This window comes from Ctenopharyngodon idella, chromosome 10 (genome assembly GCF_019924925.1).
Source record: "Ctenopharyngodon idella isolate HZGC_01 chromosome 10, HZGC01, whole genome shotgun sequence".
NCBI lineage: Eukaryota > Metazoa > Chordata > Actinopteri > Cypriniformes > Xenocyprididae > Ctenopharyngodon > Ctenopharyngodon idella.
The window spans coordinates 10947289-10975277 of NC_067229.1; the positions used below are offsets into that span (position 1 = coordinate 10947289).

A 27989-nucleotide genomic window follows, 5' to 3' on the forward strand; every position below is an offset into this window, starting at 1 on the left:
ACCTCCGCCGGAAATTATAGTTCCTATTATCAATTCATTTTTCCTTACAGCACACCTATTAAATCTTGACTGACAAATGATTAACAACCATTGTGCGCGTCCTGACTCATCCGTGCATTTTAATCCGTAGACCTTGTCGAAAAAACTCTTGACTCCCCTGGGCACATGAAACTGGACACCCGAGCTTTTGAGGCCCCTCTTTCCATGCGGAGGAATACATTGTTGCTGCTCACAATGTGGATGGAGGTGGTCAAGATGTCTACTAGAAGAATGAATTCACCTCAATTGTAACAACATAAAGGAAGTCGTGGCGCGGGATTGTTTGGATACAGACCTGCAACATTGTATTTGTGACGTCGGTGTTTTGTAGTAGGATGTCAAAGGAGGAATAACACACATTGTTGCGCCTATCAGCCTTTAATGCGCCGTGCTTCAAATTCTTTCGAGTTTTTTGGTTTTTCCCTACGAGATTCAACCTTTCTTTTTTACTACTGGATGTAATACAACTGATAAACAGAGGTAATGCTTTTTGGTTATTATGTATTGTTTTACTGAGTTACTAAGTTGGATCATTTTACTCTCTCATTTACATCAGAGAAGTCACATAATTGCACATTGAAGTTCAATTTAGCAAGTTTTTGGGATGTCTGCTTATGGAAGTGGGGGGATGCAGAGTTTTTTTTTTTTTTTTTTTTTGCTTGCTTAGTGGCTGTGGTGGTGGTGGGAAGTCCTGCCCAGTTTTGTGCTGGTGGTCTTTAACCCAGTTCTATCCTAACAGAAATGACTCCTTTGTCCTTTTATCAAAGTAAGGATTAGTTTTGTGGGGCGCTTATGAGTTTAACTGTCTAGTTAAGAGCGAGAGCTGTCAGTGCAAATTTAATTTACACATTACTAATGACTGAAAGTTACATAAATTTGTTATACTTATTAAAATATGTCACTTCCTACTAAACTTGAGCAGCGAGTTGTAGTGTGTTGTATCCAGGTTTGCTTTTCACAAAGCCTTTGGTTAATTCAGTTACTTCGTTGAATATTTTTTGGCAGGAAATTCCTCGTGCCCCCACCCCCACTCGCCTTCATCAAATCGCGAGTCTCTTGAGGAAAAGTTGACATTTTGTCGCGGTACTTTTATTAACTTTAGCTTTATCCCCAGCCAAGCTCGTACATTTATCTCACAACACATGAATAATTGAGAATTATCGGCTGGACGCCTGGATAATATTGATAATAGTGTCGTGCTTATCAAAATTACGTGCGTGCGATCGATGTGGCCTATCGGTTTTTTGAAATGGTTGGCTATCGGAATACATAAGTTAACAACTGCGAATAAATATTGACATTGTTCATGTCTGGGTGAAGCTTAATCTACTTACACAAAGAAAGGGACGTGACTAAACACTAGTTTAAACGTGTCTCCACTTTCAATAATTCAGCTGGTTTTTAAATAGGCTAGACGTTTTCCTGGTGTGTTTTCCGTGTTTTTATTCATAACGTGAATTTAGTTCGGGCACATTAATTTGGTGCTTAGTGGTAACACTGTTGCGCTCTCTTACAACTAACCGCCAATTAGCTGCAGTGATAGCAGACTAAAGATACAAATGTATTTGTAAGCTACAAAATACGCTTTAAACGCGTGTTTTGTCTGGTTTTCGGTGTCACTTCACCCGTTTCTTTTTACCGTAGGTGTGTGATAGGAACATTTACCGTTAGGGATGGGAATCATAAGGAATTTAACTATTATGCTTCAGTTTCCTCATAATGATTCCGGTTTATATAAATATTTTGAGGGAAAATGCTGTAGGCTACCTATTGCATTTATAGCAGTCTATTTGCAAATTATGTGACCGTTTCAGATTTCAGCAGAACCGACGTGAGAAATCATAAATGGGCTACATGTAATAGACTTCTTGCAAAGGTGTGTTCTTCACACTTTTATATACTTTTAGAGGCAAAATAAATGCAGTTCTTTGAAAAATGGCCCTAATTCTAATTGCAAATAGGCTAATATAAACAAAGGCTATTTCATTCATGTAGGCCTATATAATATAATATGTAGGCCTGCCTTATATGCACGTTGTCATATGAACAACCAGTCAGTAATTATGCTTATTTAAGTTCTTAGTTCTTAAATAACTTGGGGTTCAGTAAGTGAACTAGATTAATTTATCAACAGCACTGACTGATTCACAAGTGTTTTTGATGCACTACACAGAACCGGTTCATAAGAATCATTCGTTCGGAAATGCAATTACACTGGTGGCGCAGTATTTTGCATCAGTTCAAAGAATCGGCTCGTAGAGTCATTAGTTCAAGAATCGGATTAGACCGATCGCGTATTTCATGCTGTAGATTAAATAAAAATAGGAATAGGAAAATACGCTAGTCTGCACGTTTGAGAACTGTTAAAGGAACTGTGCGTCGTAAGTCATGCGTTTCCATTTTTTATATATAGGCCTAAAAAGGACCGGCTTTCGATTCCCAAATTTAATACAATGGCCTTCACCTCGTACGACAACCAGCAGGGCTGGTCATATCAGTTAAAACAGCTCCATGTCTATCGTTTCTGAGACATTTGCCATATTTTAGATGGAAAATGCCAGTATACTGAGTGAAATATATTTTTACGTGTGATTTGGCTTTGTTTTGTTTGGCATGAACTTGAGGGGGATTTGGAGATCTTTCTTGTCTTTTTACTGAGGGGCTAGATGTTTTTCATTTAGCTGCTTTTGTTTGGGAGTCAAGAAAGCAGTGTGAATAAAATGTATTTGCAAGGTGTAAAAACACTTTTATTTTAGCAATTGGCTTGCAATAGTGTTATAATCAGACGGTTGATGGCTAATAAGAAGGACTGCTAAAGCACACCACCTGTTGGCATGCAATAGCATACAGGACTCCTTAAGATGCCACTGAGAAAAGTTTCTTTTTTAGCAACATTTGACAGTTTCATTGTATTTGATCAAAAGAGCAACTTTTAAAACATTCTACTTTAGTTGGAGGTTGTTTAAATATTTTCCTCCCCGTTTGATGGTCTCCTTTTTATGCAAAACAACTGGGCAGATAACTATAAATCATACACAGGATAGAGATGTACAATAAGTTAAGAACACTGATTTGCATGTTCCATGTGCTGATATCATGGAAACTGATTGAATGCTGATTTTATTTAGTTTCATTGCTGTCCTGATGTTGGATAACACAACGATATTAATAATAAGAGTGATTGATATTACAACTGGTTGAGGACCAATATAGAAGGGGGAAAAAATGGATTTACCTTTTCTTGTAATGCTTTTCTAGCCATATTGTTAGAACGCAAGTGTAATGTGTGTAAAACATACTGGATTTCCTTGGCCAAATTAATTATCAGGCAAGTTTTAGATTTAAGATTGAATTCTTGGACAAAGATAATAACTTGGCACTGGTGTTTCGTAAAACCTCCTGAAGCAATGCATAGTTGGTTAATTAAATTTAGTCTCGTTTTTCTTTTGTGACAAGAAATGTGGGACATGCAAATGCTGGTGATATACTCTTATGATATTATAAGTACAATACACTTCCACTTCTATCTACTATTCAATACGATGATACTCGACTTGCACTTCATCACTGCCTTTCTCATTCATCTTGTCTTTAGATAGCTCACCACAGCTGTGTCTCTTACTCTGCTTTTCTGCTGCAGGGTGCTTTAAAGACCGAGTGGTATGAACGAGGCGCACCAGAGAATGGCTACAGTGGGAACAGATAAGGAACTCAGTGACCTGTTGGATTTCAGTGCGGTAAGAAGAAATTGGAGTCTTTCTCATTGATCTGGACTTTATGATTTCGATTTGCATCTATCCTTATTCTCTTCAACAAAATCTGACCTTGTAGTCAGGGTTATCAGTTTTTCTTCATTCCTCTTCGGACTGATCGAATGATTGTATGGAAGTGTTGTTGGTGGCTGTAAACATTTATAATGGATCATTAAATCATGTGCAATCTTCCGACTGGCTCCTGAGAAGTGCAGTGTGCCATTTGCAACGTCTTCAGCATAATAACCATCACTCAATTTTAACATCTCACCATTTTTTTTCTCCTTATCCTTCCATTTATTATTCTCTTTTCACCTGTTGTTAAAAATTGATTATTCTTGGCGGTCATGCCATCCTAAATAGCATTAAAAAAAATAGCGAATATAAAAATGTTAATCGCTTGATTCATTGGATGGCTCGACCATGCTTAATTTATTGCATTGGAAAATTGCCATCTACTGAAGCAGTGAATCAATTAAGACAATACATTGATAATCAGACGTGCCAGACCAAATGCATTATGATCTCACATCTAATTACAAATTGTTGATGGTTTAGTTACTCCCTCATATCACATTCATTTTCCAGCCTTGAACCTTTGTGAAAACCGAAGGATTTGGGCATTATGCATTCAGAATCTTCTTTCTCGTGGTATAAAAGATGTTTCACATCATGAAAAATGTCTACCACACCAGAAAGTCCCTCCCATGCACCATTCAAGGCTAGCACTGTTGCTACTTACAGGTTTCTCTTTGCACTTCAAAAACAGAGACATCATCTATCCAAGTAAACGGGTATTCTTCAGCCCTTTCTGTGAAGCCCTGAATTCTTTGTAATTCAAGACAAGGATGCATCTTCAAAGAGCTGTACTACTTTATGAGAAAGAGTTTCTTTCAGCTTGAACCATTTTAGTGGGTTATGTCTGGCAAAGGTGATGTGACCTTTAGCATTAAATGTCTGAAGAAGCTAAATTTGAAGTCACATTGCGTGAATCTTCAATAATGCTGAGGAACTGCAGTCTGTGGGCACCCATTGAAGTGAGTTTGCTGTGATATGCTACTATTGTTAAACTCCATCTTTGCTTCTTATTTATCTGTTGTAGATGTTTGCGCCACCTGTGGCCAATGGGAAGAACAGACCAACTACACTTGCTAGCAGTCAATTTGGTGGTTCAGGTAAATCTTCACTACTAAACGCTTGCCTTTTTTCTTGTTTGGAGAGAAATGTCACATTACTTTTGCCATACTTGTGCATTTCGTGAGTTTAAAGTGGTGTTCTTTATAGCAGTGGAGGTGTTTGGGCCAGTTGCTAAGTGCTCGCTCCTCTCAACAGAGGAAGAGAACATGCTTCTTCTTGTTTTCCTAAATCCCCTTTTTTATGAATACACCGTAGTATATCCAGAGTCAAAGCTCGGGGCATTTTGGATCCCTTTGAACTGGTTGTTCAGTTGAAGCACCTATTGCACAAACTTGTACATCATAAAAACTTTGTTAGGTCAAGAGGAGGGACTGATTAGTTGCATTGCTGTTCGTAATAAAAGTTGAGTGCAGAAAATTTGAACAGCCCAAATCTCATTATTAGCTTAAGTATGAATTATGTATGTAAAAGTATGTATTTTTCTTTGTTTCTGTGTTTGTCATCTTTTTCTTTATAACCAGTTGCACACCCCACTCTTACGTGTTGTTTTTGCTCCCATTGTTGGCTGGTTTTGCTCCAGTTAAGATTGTTTCACAAGCTGTCAAAGGCATGAACGTCCCATGCGTTTCTCTTCAAGTCTTTCCAGCCTGTCTGTCTGTCTGTCTCCCAATCGACACTCCAAACATTACCCTTGAATAAGAACAATCTTAGAACAAAGACTTAAATAAAGGCCTTACGGTCTCCAAACGATTCCCCCACCCCACCGCGTAAAACACTCCTCCCCCCACACAAGAAAACACTTTCTCCCCCTGCCAACTGACAGGAAATGGACCTACTTTGCAACAAAGCTCTCTCATACCTCCCACCACCCCGCAGGAGGCCGCATGAAAACAGCAAAAGAAACACTGTGAAAGATCACCAGCTTCACTCTCGGTCTGTGGCGGCCTGAAGTGCCAATTACATAGCAGGGCCAAGCTAATGTCTCAGTTTGAGATTTTTATTGCGAGAGCTACCTGACACCGAGGTGACCCCGACTCTTAAATCTGTCACTTGTGAGATGCTTCTAGAAGGTCTCCACATCAGTCAACATAAGCCTCACCCTATGAACTCTGTATAACAGGATATGACATGTTCTCAGATTCGGTATTGAGAAACAAAGGTCCAAGGGACAATTCCACTGTGGTATTCAGTTGAACTCTTAAAGGAAGTCTGGGTTCAGTGCATCTTAATTTCTGTTGGCATCATTTGTAGGCATGTGCATGTTTACCACAGAAAATCATTTTGACTCTATCCACAGTTTTTTTTGTTTTTTTTTATTAAGAAGCACTTTGAGGGTTTAAAATCACTTATGTGTTTTCTTGAAGTGTATTATTTGAACTGTAAAGTTGTCAGTTTTGTGTTGAGACCACTGTTCCAGCAAGATAAACTTTTAGTTATTCATCACCAGTGTCATTCGTGTGTTTGGTGTCTTCTCTGTGTAAAAAGATTTTCTTTTGCACAAATTGTCCAAAAGTTCCAGGATTTATTGACATTACATGGTCATGACAGGAATTGCAAGTATTGTATATATTTTTGCACAGGAAAAAAGTAGTTCCATGTTAAAATGTACGTCTTCAAAACATTCAAAACTGTGTATTTTAACATTTATTCTGTTGCCCTGTCCTTTTTTTAATTTTATTTTTGCTTTTAAAGAGCTAAGGGACAAGTCATATTTTATTTTCCCTGGTAATGTGACAAATGCTGTTGATAGAGCTTGACTTTATTTGAGCCCAGAACATTGCTTAAAGATCACAAAAAAGTGTTGTAAGTTAACATAAGCTGTGATCTTGAATTAAACCTTTTTCCTTGCATGGACTGGATAACTTTTCAGCTTTAAACTGATTTACAAATTGGCTAGTACTTAAACTTCTGGCTATCCCCTATGATTCAAGCTGAAAATCTACAAAGTAAGGACATGTTTAGAGGAAGCAGTGGCCTTCAGAAGTGCATCTGTTCCTCAAGACAAAAGTGCTCAGAAGGGTGCTAATTGCATTAAGCCATCTCCTCCCCCTCCTTGGGCATAGCCATGCTGTTTGCGGGAGTTCTTGCATGGGAGAACTTCACCAGGCGTCCTCTCGCTCACCTCCACAGCTGCCCAACACGTCACCCACTGAGGACAGCGTTAGGACAGGACAGAGCCCATTTCCCCCCAGTCACACCCATCACACGCAAGCACATTTACACACACACACACACACACACACACACACACACACACACACACACACACACACACACACACACACACACACACACACACACACCCACCCACCTCAAGTCTTAATGATTTCACTTTTGATATCTGCTGCGATCTGAACTTGAATAATGGCATGCTGTGTAGCTGATGTATTTGAAGGAGTGTATAAAGGAAATGATCTTTCCTCAACGCAGGAAATGGAATCAGTTCCTTGCTTGACTGAATGTCAGATTTGTCTTTGTACAACTGCATTTTGATGCTTGCAGCAAATTATTGGCCTATAACTCAAAAGATAAATTGCATTGTATCCTCACACAAAGCCACTTTGTATATAGAAAACCAAATCTGACAGAAAAAGCACCAGTTTAGTTTGCTAATATGGTCGTTCAAATTGTCAGTCCTACTGACAAATGCCATTCAAAGCCATTCGCCATGTTAAACTTCTTATATGGTCCTTCTGCATCTGAATCTGTATCTCTGCCACTTCATTTTTCCCCACATAAGATGATTCTGCCAGGGAGATTCTTTCACTCACTCAGTCAGTGCCCACTTCATTTCCCATGCTGCCTGCGTGGGCTCCATAGATCACGGCTGTCAGCGTGGATGTCGCTATTTGCTCTGCTTTGTTAGCTTCATCACTCATGCTCAGCCTTCAGTGGCCGCTCTGGCTGAGACCCCCTCTTCTCTCACACATTTTTAATTAGACCTAAAAAAAAAAAAATCAAAAGGAGAATATGAATATTCATAAACCAACTGCATTAATATGCACAATTATGCAAATCAGGATGCAATTAAGCCATGTGTCTTTGGAGAGCTTTGCATTAAGGCATAAGACAGGAGGCAGAGGGGAATGCTTTATGAGGAATTTCTGCTCCAGTACACTTTAAAACGTTTCCGAATGTTTTTGAATATCCATATTTCTACATATAAAGCATATTGATGGCAATGAGGAGAAGCTTTTAAACGCACTACATACCCTGTATGCCTTGTACTGAGACCTGTGTTGTCCCTATGGGTCTCCACTCCCAATTGTACAATGATGCTAATTTCGCAATTCTTTGATCAGCCTGTTTTTGTTCTGCTTGCCGTGATATTCCTCCCCCCAACTTGTCTTAATGAGATCCAGTGACTGAATGAATGCTCCCTTTATGGTCAGTGATGTTGAGGCTTGCTGAATGACATGGATATTAGTGTGGTGTGATGGTTTTGGATGAGATCCAGAGGCTGTCTGACAAGGACCGAGAACCAGCCGCCAAATGTCCAATGGCCTTAATGCATGAACGGAGAATTAAGAAGGATCTTCATGTGAAGGTTTAGTGCATGCCAGAATTGTAGAATTGGTCTGACAGCTTGTGATCAATTGCTTTGTAGGTATGGAAGAACGCAGTAGTACTTGGGCTGCTGGAGATCAAAACAGTCCATCTTTTAACCAGGTACGGGCAATCCCAATGCCTTGATGGCTCTCTTAAGGTGTTGTTAGGGCATGTTTTAGAGTTTTGACCTTCTTCTTGTCTTTGCTTTTCCAGAGCTATGGAGAGGGCCCGCACTTCAATGAACACGATGGACTATCTTCCCCATTCCTTGGCACAGGGATTAGTGGTGGGTTTTACCAATGTTTGGTTGGTTGATCTCAAAGCCGCCGATGTAGAAACTGCCCTATGGGTTGCCTCAAATTTGCTCAGGGTAGATGAGCTCCTCTTTGGCCTCACCAAGAGACTTTGCTCTCAGATGTCAATTCACTCTTAATTGAATTTTTACTGTAATCATTGTGTCTTTTGGACATATGTATTTGTTAACGACACCCACTTTTTTTTTTTTCATTTGTAGGTAAGAATGAAAGGGGTCCATACTCTTCCTTTGGGGGTCAGGTAAGTTGAATCAGGTCAAAGAGCAACTATTGAAAGTGCTTTAGTCACCTGCTTGACATCATCCTCTCACTTTTGATCCAAATACGCAAATCTGTTGTTCCCTATAGCCGGGGTTCCTGCCTTCAGACATTGCCATGCCTTCTGCAGATGCCATGTCCCCATCCGGACTGAAGTCTGGCTCACAATTCTACTCTTCATATCCCAACAACCCCCGGAGACGCCCCTCAGATGGAGGCATGGGTAAAGAACACACATTACTTACTAGATTTGTGTTTGATCAGTCAGTATTGAAAGAAAAAAAGAGTACCATGTTTGTTTTAATCTTTTCACAGATCCCCAACCAAAAAAGATCAGGAAGCCGCCAGGACTGCCATCTTCAGTGAGTGACCTTTCCAAAATAATCTCTCTTGCCAATGTTTCCCATTAGAAAGTTTTTCATTACAATCTCATTACAATTTTAATTTTAAGATTTAGGCCCGGTTTCACAGACAGGGTTTAGCCTAAGCCAGGATTAGGCCTTAGTTCAGTTAGGATATTTAAGTAACTTTTATAAACATAGACTTGAAAAAAACATTACTGGTGTGCATCTTGAGACAAAACAATGGCACTGACATATTTTAAGATATATGTCAGTACAAGTTGCTTTCAGTTAAAACAGCTCAAACATGCATTTTAGTCTAGGACTAGCTTAAGCCTTGTCTGTGAAACTGGGGGATAATGTTTTAATTGTCAGGAATTACACCAATGTTAAGTCAACAAAGTTCTACTCTTTAGCAATGACAGAAGTGTCCATTACAGGAACTTCTAGAGTTGACCTTTAGGTATTTGTGGCATCTGAAATGGTTTAACATTAGTCCCAAAGCCTATAGACAAGTGGTTTCCCTGGAGGAGTACCTTCATACAGAGTTTAGCAGAGGTTGCCATCCAGTAGTAGGATTGGACACCCTTGCTATAGAATTTATTCGGAGCAGAAGCATATTTAATATGGCGTGAACAAACAAGCAAAAGGCAGTGAGTGGTAGATGTAACAGTCCTCCTAAAAGATTCTATTGTTGTGTCAATAGTTTAGCCAACAAAACATCAAAGGGACTTTCCAAAAACATTCCAGTGGACAGACTTTTGATTGAACAGTCTGTATGTGTTTTCATTTGCGTCAAAATAAAAAGATGTCTTCCGTGACTAAGGTCCATAATATTTCTGAACCTTTGACCATTGCAAGTCGGTGTTAACTTGAGCAAACATGCAAGTAGCCATACCCCTTTCCAAACCACTTCCTTTGAGTAATGGGAAGCGTAACTGTTCTTTCATAGTCTAAATCCACATTAGCTCAACACTTTGCCCTCTAAACCCTCTCCCCAAACACGATCCTACAGATTTGCCCATGCTAGACCTTATCCTCCCCCTCTTCCAAAGTGACCCAGTTGTGAGTCCCGTTGCACCTCTCTCTCTCTCGCTCTCTCTCTTGCTTGTCTTAGCTCAGATTAATGGCTGCTGATGAGCTAGGGTTCTAGCTCCTGCTGAATCCCACTCTATGGCTCAGTACAACTTCCTCTTGTGCCGCCACAGCATTATAACACCCCATGCATTTTTAATATATATATATATATATATATAAAAATAAAATATGTGTGTGTGTGTTTTGTTTGAAGTTTAAAACCAACTTTGGCTCAGTACTAAAGGATATTGATCCTCAACTTGTCTGGGCTTGCCTTGATCTTCTCGAGTGCATCAACAAATCATTGTGAGGATGTGTTTCCTGGTGAACTTCAGAGAAGAGGGCCATTCGCAGGTTTTTTTTCCCTCCCTCATTTGTTCTTTTATGTGGTTTCTAGATAATCGACCAGTCTATTTTGCTCCACTCCTACCACTTCTTCAGCAAGACCTCTCCCCCCACTGTTCTCACCCCTCCCCTCTTCAGCCCAGCTGCCTGTGGAGTTGGACGTGCTCCAGGAGTAGGCAGATGGCTCTGTAATTAGAAGTGCATCTCTCCATTCCCATCCCACTTCTCCCTGTTAAATCAAATTACAGGCAAAAGAGAAATATCGCTTTGCTGGATTTGTATTCTCTCCTGGCCCTAGACCCACCCGTCCGCCGGCGCCCCCCTCCCTCCCAAACACTCGCTCATGTATCCGCACATACAGACAAACATACAAATCATACATGTTAAAACGTGCTTGTTGGGGAATACGCTGCATGTCTCGCGGCTCCTGAATTCAGATGAGTTTCCGATCATCATTCGGTTCCATTTAAGGCTTCCTATGAAAGATATTACTATAATTTATTTATATTATTATTATTATTACTATTATAAAACAACAAGTACCTGTTTTTTTCCATTTCAGTGTTATGGAATATGTCATTACCCAGTGTGCTTAGCTTGATTTGGACTCACTCTTAGGGATGGTGCTCCCTGTTGCTGTCCTCCCTCTCCTTTTTTGGCTCATGGGAGTGCGAGAGGAAGCGCCGACTGTGCCATGAGATGGCCGTGGCGCATTTCCCAGCATGCTCTGTTCTCTGTCCCTGCCACTTTATCTGAGGGGGCATTATGGAAACACGCGTACACGTCATTTGTGCTGAAAATCACAAAGTGCTTGCCAGCTTCATGGGCTCCATACCAGTTGTGCATTCATGTGCAAGCTATTTGCCGGGTTTTTTTAGCCTGTCACTATATGAATGTAATGTTTCTTTATGTCCTTCATGTATCTTGTTTATAAATGCAGGTTTATGCTGCCACCTCTGGTGATGACTATATCCGTGACAGTGCCGCCTTCCCGGGCTCTAAACCTGGCTCTGTGTACCCAGGGTCCTTTTACATGCAAGGTGTGTATATGGGGAAATACAATTATGCAGAAGTCTGTGCCACATCTAAAAACCCAATCTCGCCAAGCCGTAATGTGATGCTAATATTAATTGGTACATATTATGTCCACACAGACATGTTGCAAACAGATTATTAATGACTACGGAATTATCTTGTAGTTTTGTTTGTTTGATTTGATTGAAATTAGGAACATGCACGTTCTTGTGCTGACTGGTATTGATCCTTCCCGTCTACCTTTGTGTTCGCAGAGGGCCTACACTCCTCTTCGGACCCCTGGGCCCCGTCTGGATCCTTAGGTCAGTCAGGATACACCGCTATGCTGGGGAGTTCGCCACACATCAATCAGCCTGGCTCCTTCTCAGCAATAAACGCACAAGACAGGATGGTATGTCTTCTGAAGGCTTTGGAGAAGAGCTTAAATTGTGACTTATTTCAGAAGCTCTAATCACTGTGTTTGCCTCTGCAGAACTACCCTTTGCATGGAGCGGACGTCAATGGTTTCCATTCGGGCTCAGCTGCCTATAGCCACTCATCCTCCATGAATGGATCAGACAGCATTCTGGGTAAATTACCTTCATCGTTTTAATTTAATGTCCTCTAGGTTGTGAACTGAGCTTGTAATTGGGTTCAGATTGAATCTTGAAGTTGATTCTTCTTGTGAAATCAATTTTAGCCTTGGACTAATCTGAACTTGAACTATAATTTAGAGGAAATGGCCTTCAATCTTTCATTTAGACTTTGAATGGTCATTTTTAGCGGATTAGCAAATTATGGATCAACGGAGTAGACATGACATTGATGTAATAAATGAAGTTAATAAGTTCTTTCATTCTTCCCCACAGCCAATAGAGGCTCAGTCGCAAGCAGCTCAGGTGATGAGATCGGAAAAGCTCTTGCTTCGGTGAGTGAGCTTCCATTAATCACCATGAAAGAGCATTTGGCCATGTGAAGTCAAAGACAGATAGCATTATTCAGACTTCCAATGATCCTTTCATTACAGATTATTATTAGCCCTGTAGTTGGAGGTGTGCAGAGCTTCAAATTTTTTGTTCCATGTGTTTTTTATTTGACAGATCTACCCTTCGGACCACAACAGCAACAACTTCTCCTCCACTCCTTCCACTCCTGTGGGCTCCCCTCAGGGCATTGCAAGTAAGATACGCTGTCTTATTCTGTCAAAGGTAGATCCGGTTCATTAAATCTGTTTGTGTTGAAAGGTACCAAGACAAATACGTGTATGCAGAAGAAGCAGCCTGAAGAATCATAAATCATTCCCTTTAGATTGATGGGCTTTGTGTAGGTCGAGGTGAAAATTTGAAGCTCTAGAGTGCCATCTTGTGTCACAGTGGCATTCCACATGTTCCACTCTAAGGCTTTGTATCATGTTCTTCTCAGCAGGTGCAGCACAGTGGTCGAGAGCTTCTGGCCAGACTGCTCTGTCTCCTAACTATGAGGGTGGACTACATGCACTGGTAAGTTTAAAAATATGCTTTTTCAACATTCCCACAATGTTAACGGCTCAAGTGTCACTTTTTGATCGGGCAAATGTACAACAGCATTATTTTAATATTAATATTATACTATTGTAGTATTAATATTTTGAATTAGCTTTTATATCTCCAGCTTTCATTTTAAGTTTCAGTAATTTTTTTTTTGTTTGTTTTTTGCCATTTTATTTTTTATTTATTTTTTTAAATATTTCTATTTAGCTTTCATTTATTTTTTAGTTTTAGCAATTGTAGCTCTTAAACTTATTGTTTCAGCACCATTTGTATTTTGTTTAAACTTTAACTATTAAAACGGTTCTCATTATTTGAAACAGTTTCAATAAAAAATAACAATACTGATATACAACCAATTACAACAATTTTACTTTATATTTTTTAAAAATGCTCTGTTTGAACACTAAATAAATCTTTTTAAATCTTTTTAATATTATTATTATTATTATTATTAATAAATACTGTATATATTTATATTTATATTTAAAAATATATATACTGTACATTTTTTAAATGTTGACTTTTTGCTGTCTTAATGAATATCTATTGTTTAGAAAAAGTTATCAATTTCACTTTTTTTTTTTTTTTTTTTTTTTTATTTAATGCCTCATATCATTTCATGTATTCTTTAAGGTAAATATCAATGATATTTCTCCATAGCAGAACAAAATGGAAGAGCGACTAGAGGAGGCCATTGATGTGCTCCGAAGTCATGCGGTGGGTCAGCCCCCGGGAATTCCTGGACCCCATGCCGACATGCATGGCCTACTGAGTGCCGTCTCCACATCCAGCGGATCCATGGGGGGTCTCCCTCAGGCCTACTCCAACCCAGGACTGCCCCTAACCAACAGACACCCTGCCATGGTTAGTGTGGACACATAGTAGTATGATTTAAAAAAAAAAAAAAAAGCATTTATGGAATCATCTTTTTAGTGAATTGGTTCATTTGGATTGGTTTAAAAAATAGTTTTTGTTTTATAATTTGTTTTAAGGTGCACTTGTTACAGTGTAATTACACAAAAAAGCAATTAGGGTAACACTTAATTTTACAGTGTCATTGTTACATATGTTACGCATAGTTACTATTGTAATAACTATAAATTATGCATAATTACATGCAACTAACCCTAGTCCAAACCAAACCCTAATCCTCACCCTATAGTATATTGGTATATTTAGTTGCTTAATATTATTCAGTACTTAAATGTATAATTGCAGTGTAACAAAAAGTGCAATTAGTAATATTAATTAACAAAATGTTAGGGATGCACAGTTATGAAAATTTTGGCTGATACCCGATAAATATTTATATTTTTAAAGCTGATAACCGATGGCCTATAAATCTAAATCCAAATTTTGATATACTTGAGAACCTGATTATACAAACAAAAGGCTCACCGTTAAAAGCCATGTCCCAAATACTTCAACATAAATCAAACATATACAATACAGTAGCCTAGTTTGAACCGGTGTAAAGATTCCTTAACTTTTAAAATTAATTTTACACTCCTATGGCCAACTTTCTTTATAAAATAAAAAAAAAAAAACAACAACAACACTTTACAATAAGGTTTCATTTTGTTAGCAATGAATGAACAATACTTCTACAGGATTAATCTTAGTTAATGTTAATCTCAACATTTTCTAAGACATTTAAGATCCAGAGTTGTATCTGTTAACATTAGTTAATGCACTGTGAACTAACATGAACACAAATATTTTATGAACTAACATTCACAAAGGTTATTGCTCTGTTAGTTCATGCATTAACATATAAGACCTTGTTGTAAAGTGATACCAAAAAAATGTTTTGCCTAACAAAAAACAAAATAAAATAAAATACCTAAATAAGTCACTGGACAACATTACTTAGGCTACATATAAAGAAAAAAAAAAACTACATGTGCCATGGCTAAATAAAATGAAATAGCCTCTGCACAGACAATAAGGAAATTATTTTAATCAAACCATGTTTGCAACTACGAGAACAATAAAAGTGCTAGTTATTAATAACGCATCAATGTTTTTGAAAAAAAAAATTAAACATTTTTAATATTACAGTAATTGTAAACATCTTTAATATTTTCAAATACCATCACTTCTGTTTGAGCTGCGCACACTGAAGCTGAAGAGAATGAAGACCCGTAAACTGAAGCTCTTTGCTAGAAGGTTAATCAACTCGACGGTCACTGAAGCACGGCAACTAAACCCAAAGAATTTACAACTTTTTATTACAATAGTGTATACAATTATAATGTTAATTATACGACAGTCCCAATCATAGCTTTTAATGTTTTGAAAAGCTGAATGAGGAAACTGAAGAGCTTTTCTAGCGGGTTATTTAACTCAACGAAATGCATCCTATATGAGAGTAATCAGAAATTTAAATTACATAAACTTAATATTAAGACTTATATCTGCACAAAATGACGTGAATGCATAAGCAACTTGACTGCGGGTCAGAATGTGCTCATGTTCTGGATGCGCTCCCCACAATAACACGCTAATAAACGTCATCAAATAAGCCAAGAGAATTCAGTTTTATTACAATAGTGTTCTCATTATAATGTTATCTATATGACAGTCCCAATCATAGTTATTAATAATGTGCATTGCTGTTTAAGCTGCGCGTGCTAAAGCTAAACCAAACGCATGCAGTTTGGTTTAGCTTTAACACATCAATTTATCATACACAAAATAAACATAATATTACAACTGACAATGGCACAAAAGGCTGCGAATGCACAGTCGAACTTGATCGTGCTAGTCATGAAGGTGTAACTCCCTGGGCGCGCTCTTTCTGCAATAATGCGCTGAAACACGGGCACACAAAGAATTCACAACAGTCTTTTACAGTCATGTTCTCGTTATAATTTTATGTAGCCTATATGACAGATTTGTGCTGCATATGTTGCACTTAACTGTATCAAGCAATTTAAAACCATCATGGAGAACAGTGCACAGTGTTTCAGCTAGAGGAAATAATACTTTATCTATCGGCTTCAATATATCGGCCTAATTTTCTTATCGGATCAATAAGGATAACATTTAAAAATGACCCTTTATTGGCTGATATCGATATGTGTCCGATATATCGTGCATCCCTACAAAATGTACTTACTATAGGGTTTGGTATAGGGTCTGTTGCTTGTAATTATGCTAATTTACTGTTACTATAGTAAGTACTTATAACATGTAATGAGGACACTAAAATAAAGTGTTGCTTTAATATTATTTAATATATAATATGTTAATAATTTATATTAATGTATATTATAATTATAATAATTATAATTGTATATAATTAATTAATATTATAATAATATTAGTTTTTAAAACAAGTGTAGCTGTGGCCCTCCAGGAGCTGAGTTTGACGCGTTAATGCATGCGATTAATTCAAAATCCTTAACATGTTAAAATAATTCACGCAAATATATTAAAGCACACAAATTGCGTCATTAACATAATTTACGTCATGCAGTTATATGATCTTGGGAGTCGGGAGTTTACCACACTGAGCATCTACAAAGGTGCAAACACCTGTAACCCTGGTTGGTGGAAATTTCTATTCTAACCCTTTAACTCAATTTCGCTTCTGTTTGCGATCAGATCATTTTACGCCACTAAACTCCAGGAAAGTTTTCAGTCCAATGATCCAGTAAGCAGATTCATTCAAACAATCAGTCCAAAACAGCACTAACGTAAAGAAAACCAGGCTGATTACATCAGAGATGGCAGAGAAAATAGACTCGTGTTGTGTTTTTAGTGAATTATTCATTCCAGTGTGTCATATTCTGTGATTGTTTCTGAAGTACGCGAGATCTCACACATCGTGCTGTGTGAAATACAGACTGAACGGAACCTCAAAACAACTCACCGCTGTATGGCCAGATGATATGCAAACTATGTTTCTCGGCTGGATAAAGCAAACCAGTGTCTCGCTAGTAAAGTTTTGATGGATGAGGATTGCAGTTAAGGTAAAGACAATAGCAGTGACGTACAGGAGTTGTGCAGTAAGCACGCACGAGTCCGTTATATTGATTCGCAAACGTAGTCCTGTTCGGTATCGCGAAATGTAAACAAGTCTTTGCTGTTGCACTGTACGCATACTATACACTGAATTCTGAAAAGTTTTGTTTTCTGTAATGTTTTTTTTATCGTGAGTGCTCGTGTACATAAATTTATGAATTTTATGGACTCCTTCTGTATCATTTGATTATTTGGTATCTTTTTGGAGTCTCCTTTTTTGAAAAAAGCTCACAGAAAATAGTTTTGTGAGAATCACTCTTTAATCTGAAAGTTTACTGCAGATGGTTCATAACTAATTAAACACACCTGAACCAGCTAATTAGGCATACTAGACACTTCCAGGTAGTGTTGTCAAAAGTACAGACTTCTGTACCAAGTTGGTACTGAAATTTTAAAAATGTGATACTTTGAGCGCTGCAGCGGATTCGTAAATGCCTCTGATTGGCCATTGTGTTCATGCGCTCATCAGATATGTCTGTGATTGGCTACAATGATCAACGCTTTAAAAACATGTTGCAAATTGACAAAAAAGTGTACATATAAACGTGGCTACTGTCTTTCCGATTAAAATCATTCAGATTGAAAGATTCGGTGGACTGTTTACATAAGACGTTATCTAATCCGATATGATGCTTACATGTGCTGGCGCTTTCAATCGGAATGACTTTGTGACATGCGCACATTAGCTTTTGTCCTGTTTGCCACCTTTTATTCCTGTCAACATGGAGTTCCATTATTTCTTATGCATGCTATTTTTATGTTAAGTGTTGCTCTTAATCAAGCAATAGCGTGAATTTGTAGCATATTCCTGCTGGAAGGTATGAGGAAAAGACAGGCACAGGAAGCTAACCTTTTTGGTGGCTGTGCATCTCTAAGGAGCATCTCAGTACTACCCCTCCCTCATCCGAAAAGCAGAAGCGTGTGGATGAAGGTCCGTAGTAATGATACACTGAGTTCCTTCAGTGTATTTAATAAATGTGTTGTTTCAGTTTTACTCCAGTTTAATTTTGCCCCCACCATTGTGCATTCTGACGACCCCTGGCCTCTTGACGTGATGACGTATACGCAAAGTAATCGGTTTAACGCGTTTACATGGCAGAATTTTTATTTTATTCGGTTTATAGAAAGGTTTATCCCACGCCTCTTAAACCGATTACAATTTCATTCAGTTTGGACATTTTTATTCCGATTGAGGTGTTTATATGGAGCATTTTCATTCGGATTGGACTTTTAAACCGATTACAATGCTCCATGTAAACGCACCTACTGACGCTATTCACTGAGCGCTTGCACAGATACACACAGGAGCGTTTCAAATAAGGCGTCTATCAGAGGACCGGTCCACTGATAGACACTTGCTTTCAAATGCTCCCGCTTTCAAATTCAAACACTTCCATGTGCTTTCAAACACTCCTGTGTGTTGATCATTATAGCCAATCACAGACATATATGTTGAGTGCGTGAACACAAAGGCCAATCAGAGGTGTTTACGAATCCGCTCAACAGAGTTTAAAGTGTCACATTTTTTAAATTTCAGTACCGACTTGGTATTGAAGTTGGTACTTTTGACAACACTACGTATAGGTAGGTGTGTTTAATTGGGATTGGAGCTAAAATCTGCAGGACAGTTGCCCTACAGTACCAAGTTTGGAGACCCCTGGTATAGTGGATACACCTTTAGAGAGAAATGCACATTAAGTCATGCAATAAGCGCAGTTCTAATTTAGCTTCTACGAATGATGCAAACTGCTAGTAAATTTTTAAAAGTTTTTTGTGTGTGTGCATAGATTTAATTTAATAGTCTACTTTTTGTTACTTCTTCAAAAGTGCAATACCTTCACTGTAGTTTAACAACTATGAGTAGCTACAGTTTCAAATTAGCATCCCAGGCAGTGATAACAGGACTATAGTTTAGAGCTGTATGTGGTATCATGTAACACAAAACAAAAATAATGCACCCATGGGTATTGATAAGTGCTAATTACTCTCCCTTGTTGCACTTGCCTGCAGGCTGGAAGCCATCATGACGACCATGCCTGCCTTCCTCCCAGCAGCACCCTGTTGCAGTCAGCTCATGCTTCAGGCACCCCACAGCCTGGAGGAGCACCAGAGGGTTTTAACAGTGAGCAGTAGTTTCAATTTCTCTTTCTGAACCAACTGAACATGTAAACAACAGATGTAAATGCTGAAAGTTGCAAGTTAATTTCAGTGTTATGCATTTGACGATTTTCGGTCTCTAGCTTCAGGTTTGCCCGGAGGCTTGGCCCACGCCACACGTTCGTCAAACAAATCCGACATTAAGAGGGAAGACAAGGAGGAAGATGAGAACTCCTCTGTGGCCGATAAGTCTGAAGAAGAGAAGAAGGAAAGCAAACAGTCTCGCACCAGAACAAGGTACAAGCTCACTTTTTTAGCGTCGCCCCAGAATACTCAAGAATGGCTGAATGTTTTCTGAATCTAAAATGCTCAGCCACATGATGGTTTGACGCAAATCTGCAATGTTGTAATATGATCTCCTACAAAAAATGTCTATAAATTTCTGTGTCTTCACATCGGGCTAGGCCTGATTTCAAGTGTTTGGGCTTCCCCAACACACAAAGTACCATGTTTTATAGTGTTCTCCTCCCCACCCCCCCTTTCCCAAACTCTCACATTGTTTTCAGAAAGGAGGTGTTTACCCATCAAGTCCTTTCAAGTTTATCAGACCAGGGAGAAGAGTAAGTCTATCTCCCACCATAGAGTGCATGTTTGTGAAAGACTCCGGATGCTCACTTGATCGCTTTAAAACATTAAATGTCTGAATGTTATTGTATACAAAATGAATATATACTTCAATTGGTTTTCAAAGCCATTGAAACACTATAAGTTGATTTTGACACAGGTGGGACTCTCTCCTATATGATGTTTTCATGAGTATGAACTAGAATCGTATGTCTTTGAATGTGCAGTGCGCTGCAAAATCAGCAGACAAAGCAAATTTTCATCTATTTTTCTTTTTTTTTCGGGGGATATAAATCTTTTAATTCAACATTCATCTCTTGATCTAAAAGGGGTTACTGATATTTATATATTAACAGTAAAAAGTTTGGACAAAAAATGTTATTCTTTATCTGTAACTGACTGTATATTAAATAAAGGTAGGTGAATGCTCATTCACTACGATAAGAAGCATGACAGGAGAGAGGGAACTGTTCAACTCTTTATATAACTGGTTTGAATGTTCACATCCACTGGCATCATCCAATTTAGACTGAATATTTTACAGCTGTGGTAACACATATGGCCATGAGGTATTAAATGTGGTCTTTATTAACACCTGCAGAAAATGGCAGCGCAAGCGGCAGTGAAAGTAAACCATAACCAGCGGCATAAGTGATAAGAAGTTTCAGAATAAAAGTCAAGTCACCTAGAATAAATATTGTTTCAAAGCAGCTTTACAGTGATAACAGGAAAATAATTTAATGATGAGAACAGTTCATTTCAGCTGTGAAGCAGCTCTAAAAAGGAAATAGTGTCATTGTTCAGCTGAAGTTAGTTCAGTGTTGATTCAGTTCCATTGTAAATATCATCAATTATTAAATTAATTTATTTCATCTATAAAGCAATTCTGCAGAAAACTGTCATCATCCAGCTCAGTTCAGTTCTCATCCAATAGTGTCAGTGCAGTCAGATCAATAATTTTGTTGAATATTGGGATGTTGAACGGCATTAGAGTTTTCATGTATTCTGGTCCAGATAGTGAACCAGTTGAACAGTAGAGTATATAGACAAAATACTTCCTTACTAATTTCTTTAACTAATTGCACACATTTATGCATAAGCATTTAGATCAAAAGGTATGTATCACAAGAAAACATTTGTCAGGTGTGACCAAACATTTTACTGGTACTACTGCATTTAAGATATTTATAATTTATATAGTCAAACCAAAATTTATTCAGACACCTTGAACATTTTATTCATTATTACAGTTTATTCACTATAGTTTAAAAAAATGGTAATAAAATATGACAAGATCTCAGAGTTAAACTGTGTCAGAAAAAATGAATCTTAATTATGTCAGATAACACTTAAGCAAAACATGGTCAGGTCAAAGTGTCTAAATAATTTTTGGTCCCAAATTTTTAGCAATTTTACTGGTGGTCCACTGTATGAAGAATTTTTAGGTATAATATGTCACAGTTTACTTTATTTTGCTATCGTCACTTACATAAATGAACTAGTGTCCTGCACCCACTATAAAAAAATATAAAAAATTATATATAGTGTCTGAATAATTTTTGGTTTGACTGTACAGAACTTTACACCTAACATGCTGATCTAAAAAGTGTTTTTTTTTTTTTTTTTTTTTTTTCCCTTAAATTATTAAAAAAGTTTTTGAACAGTCATTTATTATATATATATATAAAAAATATATATATATTTTTTTATTATTAATTTATATTTATTTTTGTATTTAAATAATAAAATATAATTTAAATAATGTTTTATCTTAATTTAAAAAAAATAAATAAATACAATTTAAATGCACGTTTTGTCTTTGTCTCTCCACAGTCCAGATGAAGATGACGAGGATTTGCCGGCAGAGGTGAAGATCGAGCGGGAGAAGGAGCGACGAGTGGCCAACAATGCACGAGAGCGACTGCGCGTACGTGACATCAACGAGGCCTTCAAAGAGCTGGGCCGCATGTGCCAGCTGCACCTGAGCAACGATAAACCCCAGACCAAACTGCTCATCCTGCACCAGGCCGTCAACGTGATACTAAACCTTGAGCAACAAGTCCGTGGTATGTGTTTTCATCCTTATTACTGATTTGTCTATCTAAAGACAACATAAAACAGCATTTGCTTGTATGTGATATTTTCTGAGTGATGATAAATATTCATGGGGAAATTATAGGCTGGGACTTGACTAGATTGTAAAATATGTTAGGCTATGATAAAATTGATTGATACTAAATTTTGTCTACTTGGCCTTGTATACTTTAACAGAAGATTCATTTTAAAATGTATTACATTTAAAAGACTTATTTTATCAATAAAATGCTTTGTTACATGGACAGCTATTCTAAAATTGAATACTTCCTTTTAAGTGAATCAACTGCTGTTAATTTTGCATTTTTACATTCATTTTCATCCAGAACGCAACCTAAACCCCAAAGCAGCTTGTTTGAAGCGACGTGAAGAGGAGAAAGTGTCCGGGGTGGTTGGAGACACTCAAATGCAGCTGTCCGGACAGCATCAAGGCCTTGGAGGAGATGGACGCAACTCTGTCAGTCACATGTGATCATGTGGTATGTTAATGTCTATTTAAACATGGCCTCACTTTGTGTAACAGGTTATGCAAACCCTTTCTGTTCACTTATTTTAGCTGCCAATGCAATTTTTCAAGTTTTTCATTTAATATTTTATTTTATATCAGCTTTATTTCAATTAACAAAAATTATTTCAATATTTTGTTTTATTTAACGATAACATTGATAGAAATCCCTTAACATGGCTGTTTTCTGTCCTTAGATCGTGAAATTTCTTGGGGCTCCTGGAAGAAGTGACCTTGAATCTCTTCCACCGTTCTCATCCTCTCTGTGTGCATATAGTGACTCGGAAAGCATATCATCCACGAAATAAAGAGGTGCACCCTCCAAAACTTTTTGTACACACAAACTGACCCGCCAAAACTGACACAGCAGATTTTGTCCGTGATCACTCCAGACCGCAATTACCAGCACAAATGTGAAGAACTCTTTCTCAAGTCGTTTTGTATTTTTCTGCTTCCCAACAACGTTGGATCATAGGAATAGACACGTTCTGACCACAACTGACATTTTTCCACTGCAGAGAGTTTTGATCGAAAGACAAGACGTACGTCAATTTAATCATGGATTTGTGCCTAATTGTTACGTTTTATATAAGACACAAACTGCTTACTCGTGTGGAACAAAAGTTTGGGAGTTGCTTGTATATGAGCAATTTTTTTTTTTTTTTTTTTTTTTTAAATGTGGTTTGTCATTCCCTACTGAAAGGTACAGTCTTACATGCATTGTGTAACCAAACCCCATGAGAAGTGGGGCGAATCTGTGGTGCTTTTGAGGACGGCGTTTCCCAGCATGCCTCTGCTCTGTGGGACAGGGCTCTTCCGGAAAGGGAGAAAAGCACATGGGCCATCGCAGCTCTCCAGACTGTTTCATCTCTTTGGAAACATCATGCATCATCAGCTCTCACGATGCCATTGACAAGTTCAGCCAATCGGAAGAAACTGCATCATAAAGGAACATGAGCTTTTGTTACAATGACAACAATGCTTGGATTCCATTGCATTTCCAAGCACAAAATTGCCAAGTTGACCTTTCACGTCTTTCCTTTCGTAAGCCCTTTCATTTTTTCACCAGGATACGTTCAATCATCACTCGCTCGCATCGACTCGTTGTTGCCAAAAGTCTGAAAGTGTACACATGTCCACCTCATGCATATGTTATGGATGTTATTTCGATTTGAGAAAAAATGTAAGAATATATATAAATATATATATTTTTGTTAGTCTATACATTGTAGATTTCTAAATAACAAAAACATATTAGTTTGAAGTGTAGAGTCTATAGCGCAAGTGAACGCTCAGATGCGCCATACGATTTCAAATATTTTCAGAAACGTTAAGGTTTGGGTGAGGCAACCCACCCTTAATTTTATCCCAGATGCCCCCCAATAGCTCTATGCTCATGATAAAGAGATTTGATAATGATGATTGAAGGCGCATTGAGGTTTAAGACCTCACAGTGGTTTCCTGATTTCAGGGAACTGTATGTCACTAGAAGTGTTCTTAGGCAATGGTGTAGTGCGTAAGCAACGTTCACCATCATTTCAGTCTCGCCAATGCACATAATGCAACCTGTTTGAATGTAATATTCAAATGTACACAATCTCACGTCTCCATCAGACTGGCTTACTGTGAGTTTAGTTGATCATATTGTCATTTCAAGATGTACGTCTCAACCCGATTTTTGTCATGTACGTGAGATGATGTTCCCTGATGGTTTGAATTATGTATGTAGGAAAAAAAATGGTGTTATAACCTGTGTAAATGTCAAAATGTCCACAATGGATATGATTTCTGAGTAATAACATTTCACCGTAAGGGGGATACTGAACTTAGGTTGTCCTAAAGTATAATGGAAACATAATATTAATTCTTGATAAAGATAAAAAGTTGTCGAACATTTATATATCGTGGCCTTCTTATTCTCAAGACTGTCATTTTTGAGAGTGATGCCTTGTCAGTGCCTAAACTTACTTTCATTGTGAACTTGACCATTTTATTTCAAAATGCAAAAATGGCTCATCCATCTTTTTAGATTTGTTTTGTTTCTTTCTGGAAGCATCTGTGTTGTAGTATTTAATCTGCAATTTAGAAACATTGTAGTCTTTCATCCTTATTATTATGCTGTGTGTGTACCTTTTTGGCAATTTTAGGGTTCTCGTTCCTGTCATCTTTGGCTCAACTAGGTTGGATTTTTTTTTTTTCTTTTCTTTTTTTCCCCTTTCGAGATGCTAGTGCCCTGTAATCTGTGAAGCACACCAGAAAATTGAAGGATCTTCGTCGATTCATCAGATGGGGGCCGGAAACACTAGACTGTTATTCTCAAGTAATTCTTGTTTTATCCAGCTGATACCATCTCAAATGCATGTTCATTTTGAAAGTATCTATAAAATATGAGTGCTGGACTTGTTTTTGCCCCCTGCTTAATGCTTTAGATGCTGGAGGAGTGTTGTCATGTCATCATGGATTTTCTTTTTATCCCTGAAGCATCTTGAATGTCCAACTGAGTGAACATTTTGAATGAATGGTTGTGCGCCGAAGTAAGACTGCTGCCATGATTTCCATCAGAATTAAGATGTGTGTGAATTTTACAGAACCTGGTGTCTTGCAGTTGCAGTAGGGACATGAACAATACTGCTGTTGTCTTCAGAGTGCCTCCGGTTTTTGTCTTTATTATTTTTCGTCTTTGTTTTTATAAATATATATATAAAGTAGGTATTGAGAACTGTCCTGTATATAACAGTAATGTAGCAATAAATGTGCCATTTTTAATAACAGAATTATACTTTTTTTTTTTTTTTCCAATGTCTTGCTTTGGATCTTGTATACCTTCAAATGAGTTAAATAAAAGAAAACATTGTAATAAAAGTCTTACCATTGCGTGTCTTTCGCGAGAAACGCTTGGGCTGAAGAGATAACGCTGCCCGTTCACACCAAGAAGGATAGCTATAAAGATAAATATCGCTCACACCAACGGTTCTGTTCATTATAAGCGCGCTGAAGATTTTAAATCCTCGCGCTCTTTAAAGTCAGGTGGATTCTGATTGGCTGTATATGATAACTTTAATTTTGTAAGCTGTTTATTTATAAACGTTATATGTATTGTCCTTTGATGTGAAAGGGCCTTTAAAACAGTTGTAACATAGCAGGCAGCAGTTTTACGTTTATCTACTGTCTCAAACAAAACTCATGAAGATATTTCAAAGATGTGACACCACATACCTCACAAACTGCTTGTTTCTTCCAGAATATTTGTGACACATCTTAGTTATTTCTTAGAAGTGCTCATTAGCCAGATAACTTGTAAACTTTGTGGACTGGTAAAGCTCTGTACACGCTTGTAAATCTGTAACGTTAGGTGCTCACGGTTTTTATTTATTTATTTATTTTATTTAAAGTTTTATTTATTTTATTTTATTTGGTGCGTTATTCAAGTCAACTGCACATCAGCAGTATTTTCTGCCATTTTCATTACAAAGCCCTGTTTTAAAACGTTGACTAACGTACACTCCATATCTAGCCGTTTTATGCAAATGAGCAGTCTACACAGTTCCAGAATTTTCTATCAGGCTGATAACGGGCAGCCTGGGGTCCTGATACAGCCATTTCAACTTGTTTACTTTCTGAACAGAGGAGGCCAGTGACAAGATGCAAAAGATAATAAAGCTGATCGGACCCAAATATGTTTCTATTGCCAGAACGTGGTAAGTTCATCCTTGATTTAATGAACAGTCAAGAAGAACGGTATGTTAACTTAAGAGTCGAGCAGCTCCTCTGCCATTTAGCATGTGTATCCACTGTTATAATTTTGGAATAGCATATATAACTATAAACTTATTTGTAATTATTTACATTTTAAATACTTTTCGTCCCTTGGAATTATAAGGTTCTATCTGACATTTTTGTAAAAACTGAGTTATACATATATTCTTATTCTGTGACATTATTTACGTTGTGGTTTTTTTTAATTTTTTTTTTTTAAGTTGTGTACATTTTGGGACTTTTTATTTAGAAAACAAAAAGGTTCTATCTACAAAGTCGAATTCTAACTTGATTCTATAAGGTTCTATCTGTGAGCCAATCAGCACTTCGAATGCACACAAGAGGACCAATGAGCAAGACTATTAAAACTCCAACTGTCAAAATTCAAATTTAAACACACAGAAGCCCATATAGACTCAATTCTATCTATCTATCTATCTATCTATCTATCTATCTATCTATCTATTTGTCTGTCTGTCTGCCTACCTACCTACCTACCTACAATTCTAGCTTTTAAAATTACCAAACTAAAACTTAAAACTATTTCAAACTTTCTAGCTAACTTTTTAATCCATACTGATCTCCGGAGAGAAAGCCAGTTTACCTGTCCCACTTTCTGTAGAATAAAGTCCTGGTATTACAGTTGCAAATAATGTTTAATTACCCACCATATTCCTACCTAAAATTAACATCTGCACTGGACAAAATATTTAAAAGTGTTTCTTGGAAAATATTTCTTTGATTGTTTTGCAAGATATTCCGCTTGGAATTATAAGGCTCTGTGATTTTTTTTTTTTTTTTTTTTTTTTTTTAGAATGAGAAGGTTCTATCTGCATTTGACCTGTTCCAAAAATTTAGTGTCTCTGTCATTTTAATTTTTCCTCTATGGAAGGCAAAAACTTTGAAGCTCAATATCTCAAAACTGCTCAGAATGCACAGAACCTTATAATTCCAAGGTGGCGTTTTGTTTCTTTCCTTGCAATCCAGGGTTCCCACGCTGGTCGGATGGGGTACAGTTGGTGGACTGGCTGTTGTCTATTTTACAGACTGGCGGCTGATTCTGGATTATGTTCCCTACATTAGAGGCAAATTTAAGAAGGATGATGATGACTAGTCCAACTCCGTATCATGGATCTGTAGAAAACGGTTGTTGTATATTCCTACCGGGAACAAATTGCTTATGCGTTGACCCGCCAGTAGGCGGCGCTGATGATGCGACGTATAACCAGAAAGACTGAAGAACGTTGTCACTTTAATATTTCATTTTTATGTGCTGATATGTTTGAATAATGTTTTACTGTGCCCGAATGGGTTAAATTGAATGTTGATGTGTACTAAATCAGACTGCAAACAACTATCTTGCTAATGAGTTAATCCTGTCTGTACAGTGCTGATACCTGGGAATGGAAGATGATTCTGTTTCATGGCTTTGCACATCACTTAGTTTGAGTTTGCACATAAAATATGTTGTATTTACTTAAAATTGTTATTTTGTCATACTTTTGTGAATAAATTCTTTCTCTATACAC

At 37.6% G+C, this 27989-nt stretch overlaps 1 protein-coding gene across 4 annotated transcripts; it reads left to right on the forward strand.

Moving 5' to 3' along the window:
- tcf3b (transcription factor 3b) lies at positions 1–27986 on the forward strand. 4 transcript variants are annotated; one of them, XM_051908513.1, is made up of 22 exons: positions 1–519; positions 3680–3776; positions 4894–4966; positions 8536–8597; positions 8691–8763; positions 8992–9032; positions 9140–9272; positions 9365–9411; positions 11753–11852; positions 12102–12238; positions 12320–12416; positions 12696–12754; positions 12927–13005; positions 13249–13325; positions 14019–14219; positions 19395–19506; positions 19625–19778; positions 20048–20101; positions 21939–22171; positions 22526–22678; positions 22902–26402; positions 27448–27986. In XM_051908513.1, exons 2-20 carry the CDS (start codon positions 3702–3704, stop codon positions 22669–22671), a joined length of 1953 nt encoding a protein of 650 aa, XP_051764473.1. In that variant the 5' UTR covers positions 1–519; positions 3680–3701; the 3' UTR covers positions 22672–22678; positions 22902–26402; positions 27448–27986. The 4 variants fall into 4 exon arrangements, with proteins under 4 accessions (XP_051764473.1, XP_051764471.1, XP_051764474.1 ...); XM_051908511.1 differs by having other exon boundaries at positions 13252–13325; positions 14016–14219; XM_051908514.1 differs by having other exon boundaries at positions 13252–13325.
- Positions 27987–27989: the final 3 nt, after the last annotated feature.

Bases quoted from the DNA above. Each gene is read 5' to 3' on its own strand.
- tcf3b (XM_051908510.1), top strand. From the start codon at position 3,702: ATGAACGAGGCGCACCAGAGAATGGCTACAGTGGGAACAGATAAGGAA. The intron at 9,033-9,139 runs GTAAGTTGAATC...TGTTCCCTATAG, and splicing joins ACTCTTCCTTTGGGGGTCAG to CCGGGGTTCCTGCCTTCAGA. The intron at 19,507-19,624 runs GTGAGCAGTAGT...TTCGGTCTCTAG, and splicing joins AGCACCAGAGGGTTTTAACA to CTTCAGGTTTGCCCGGAGGC.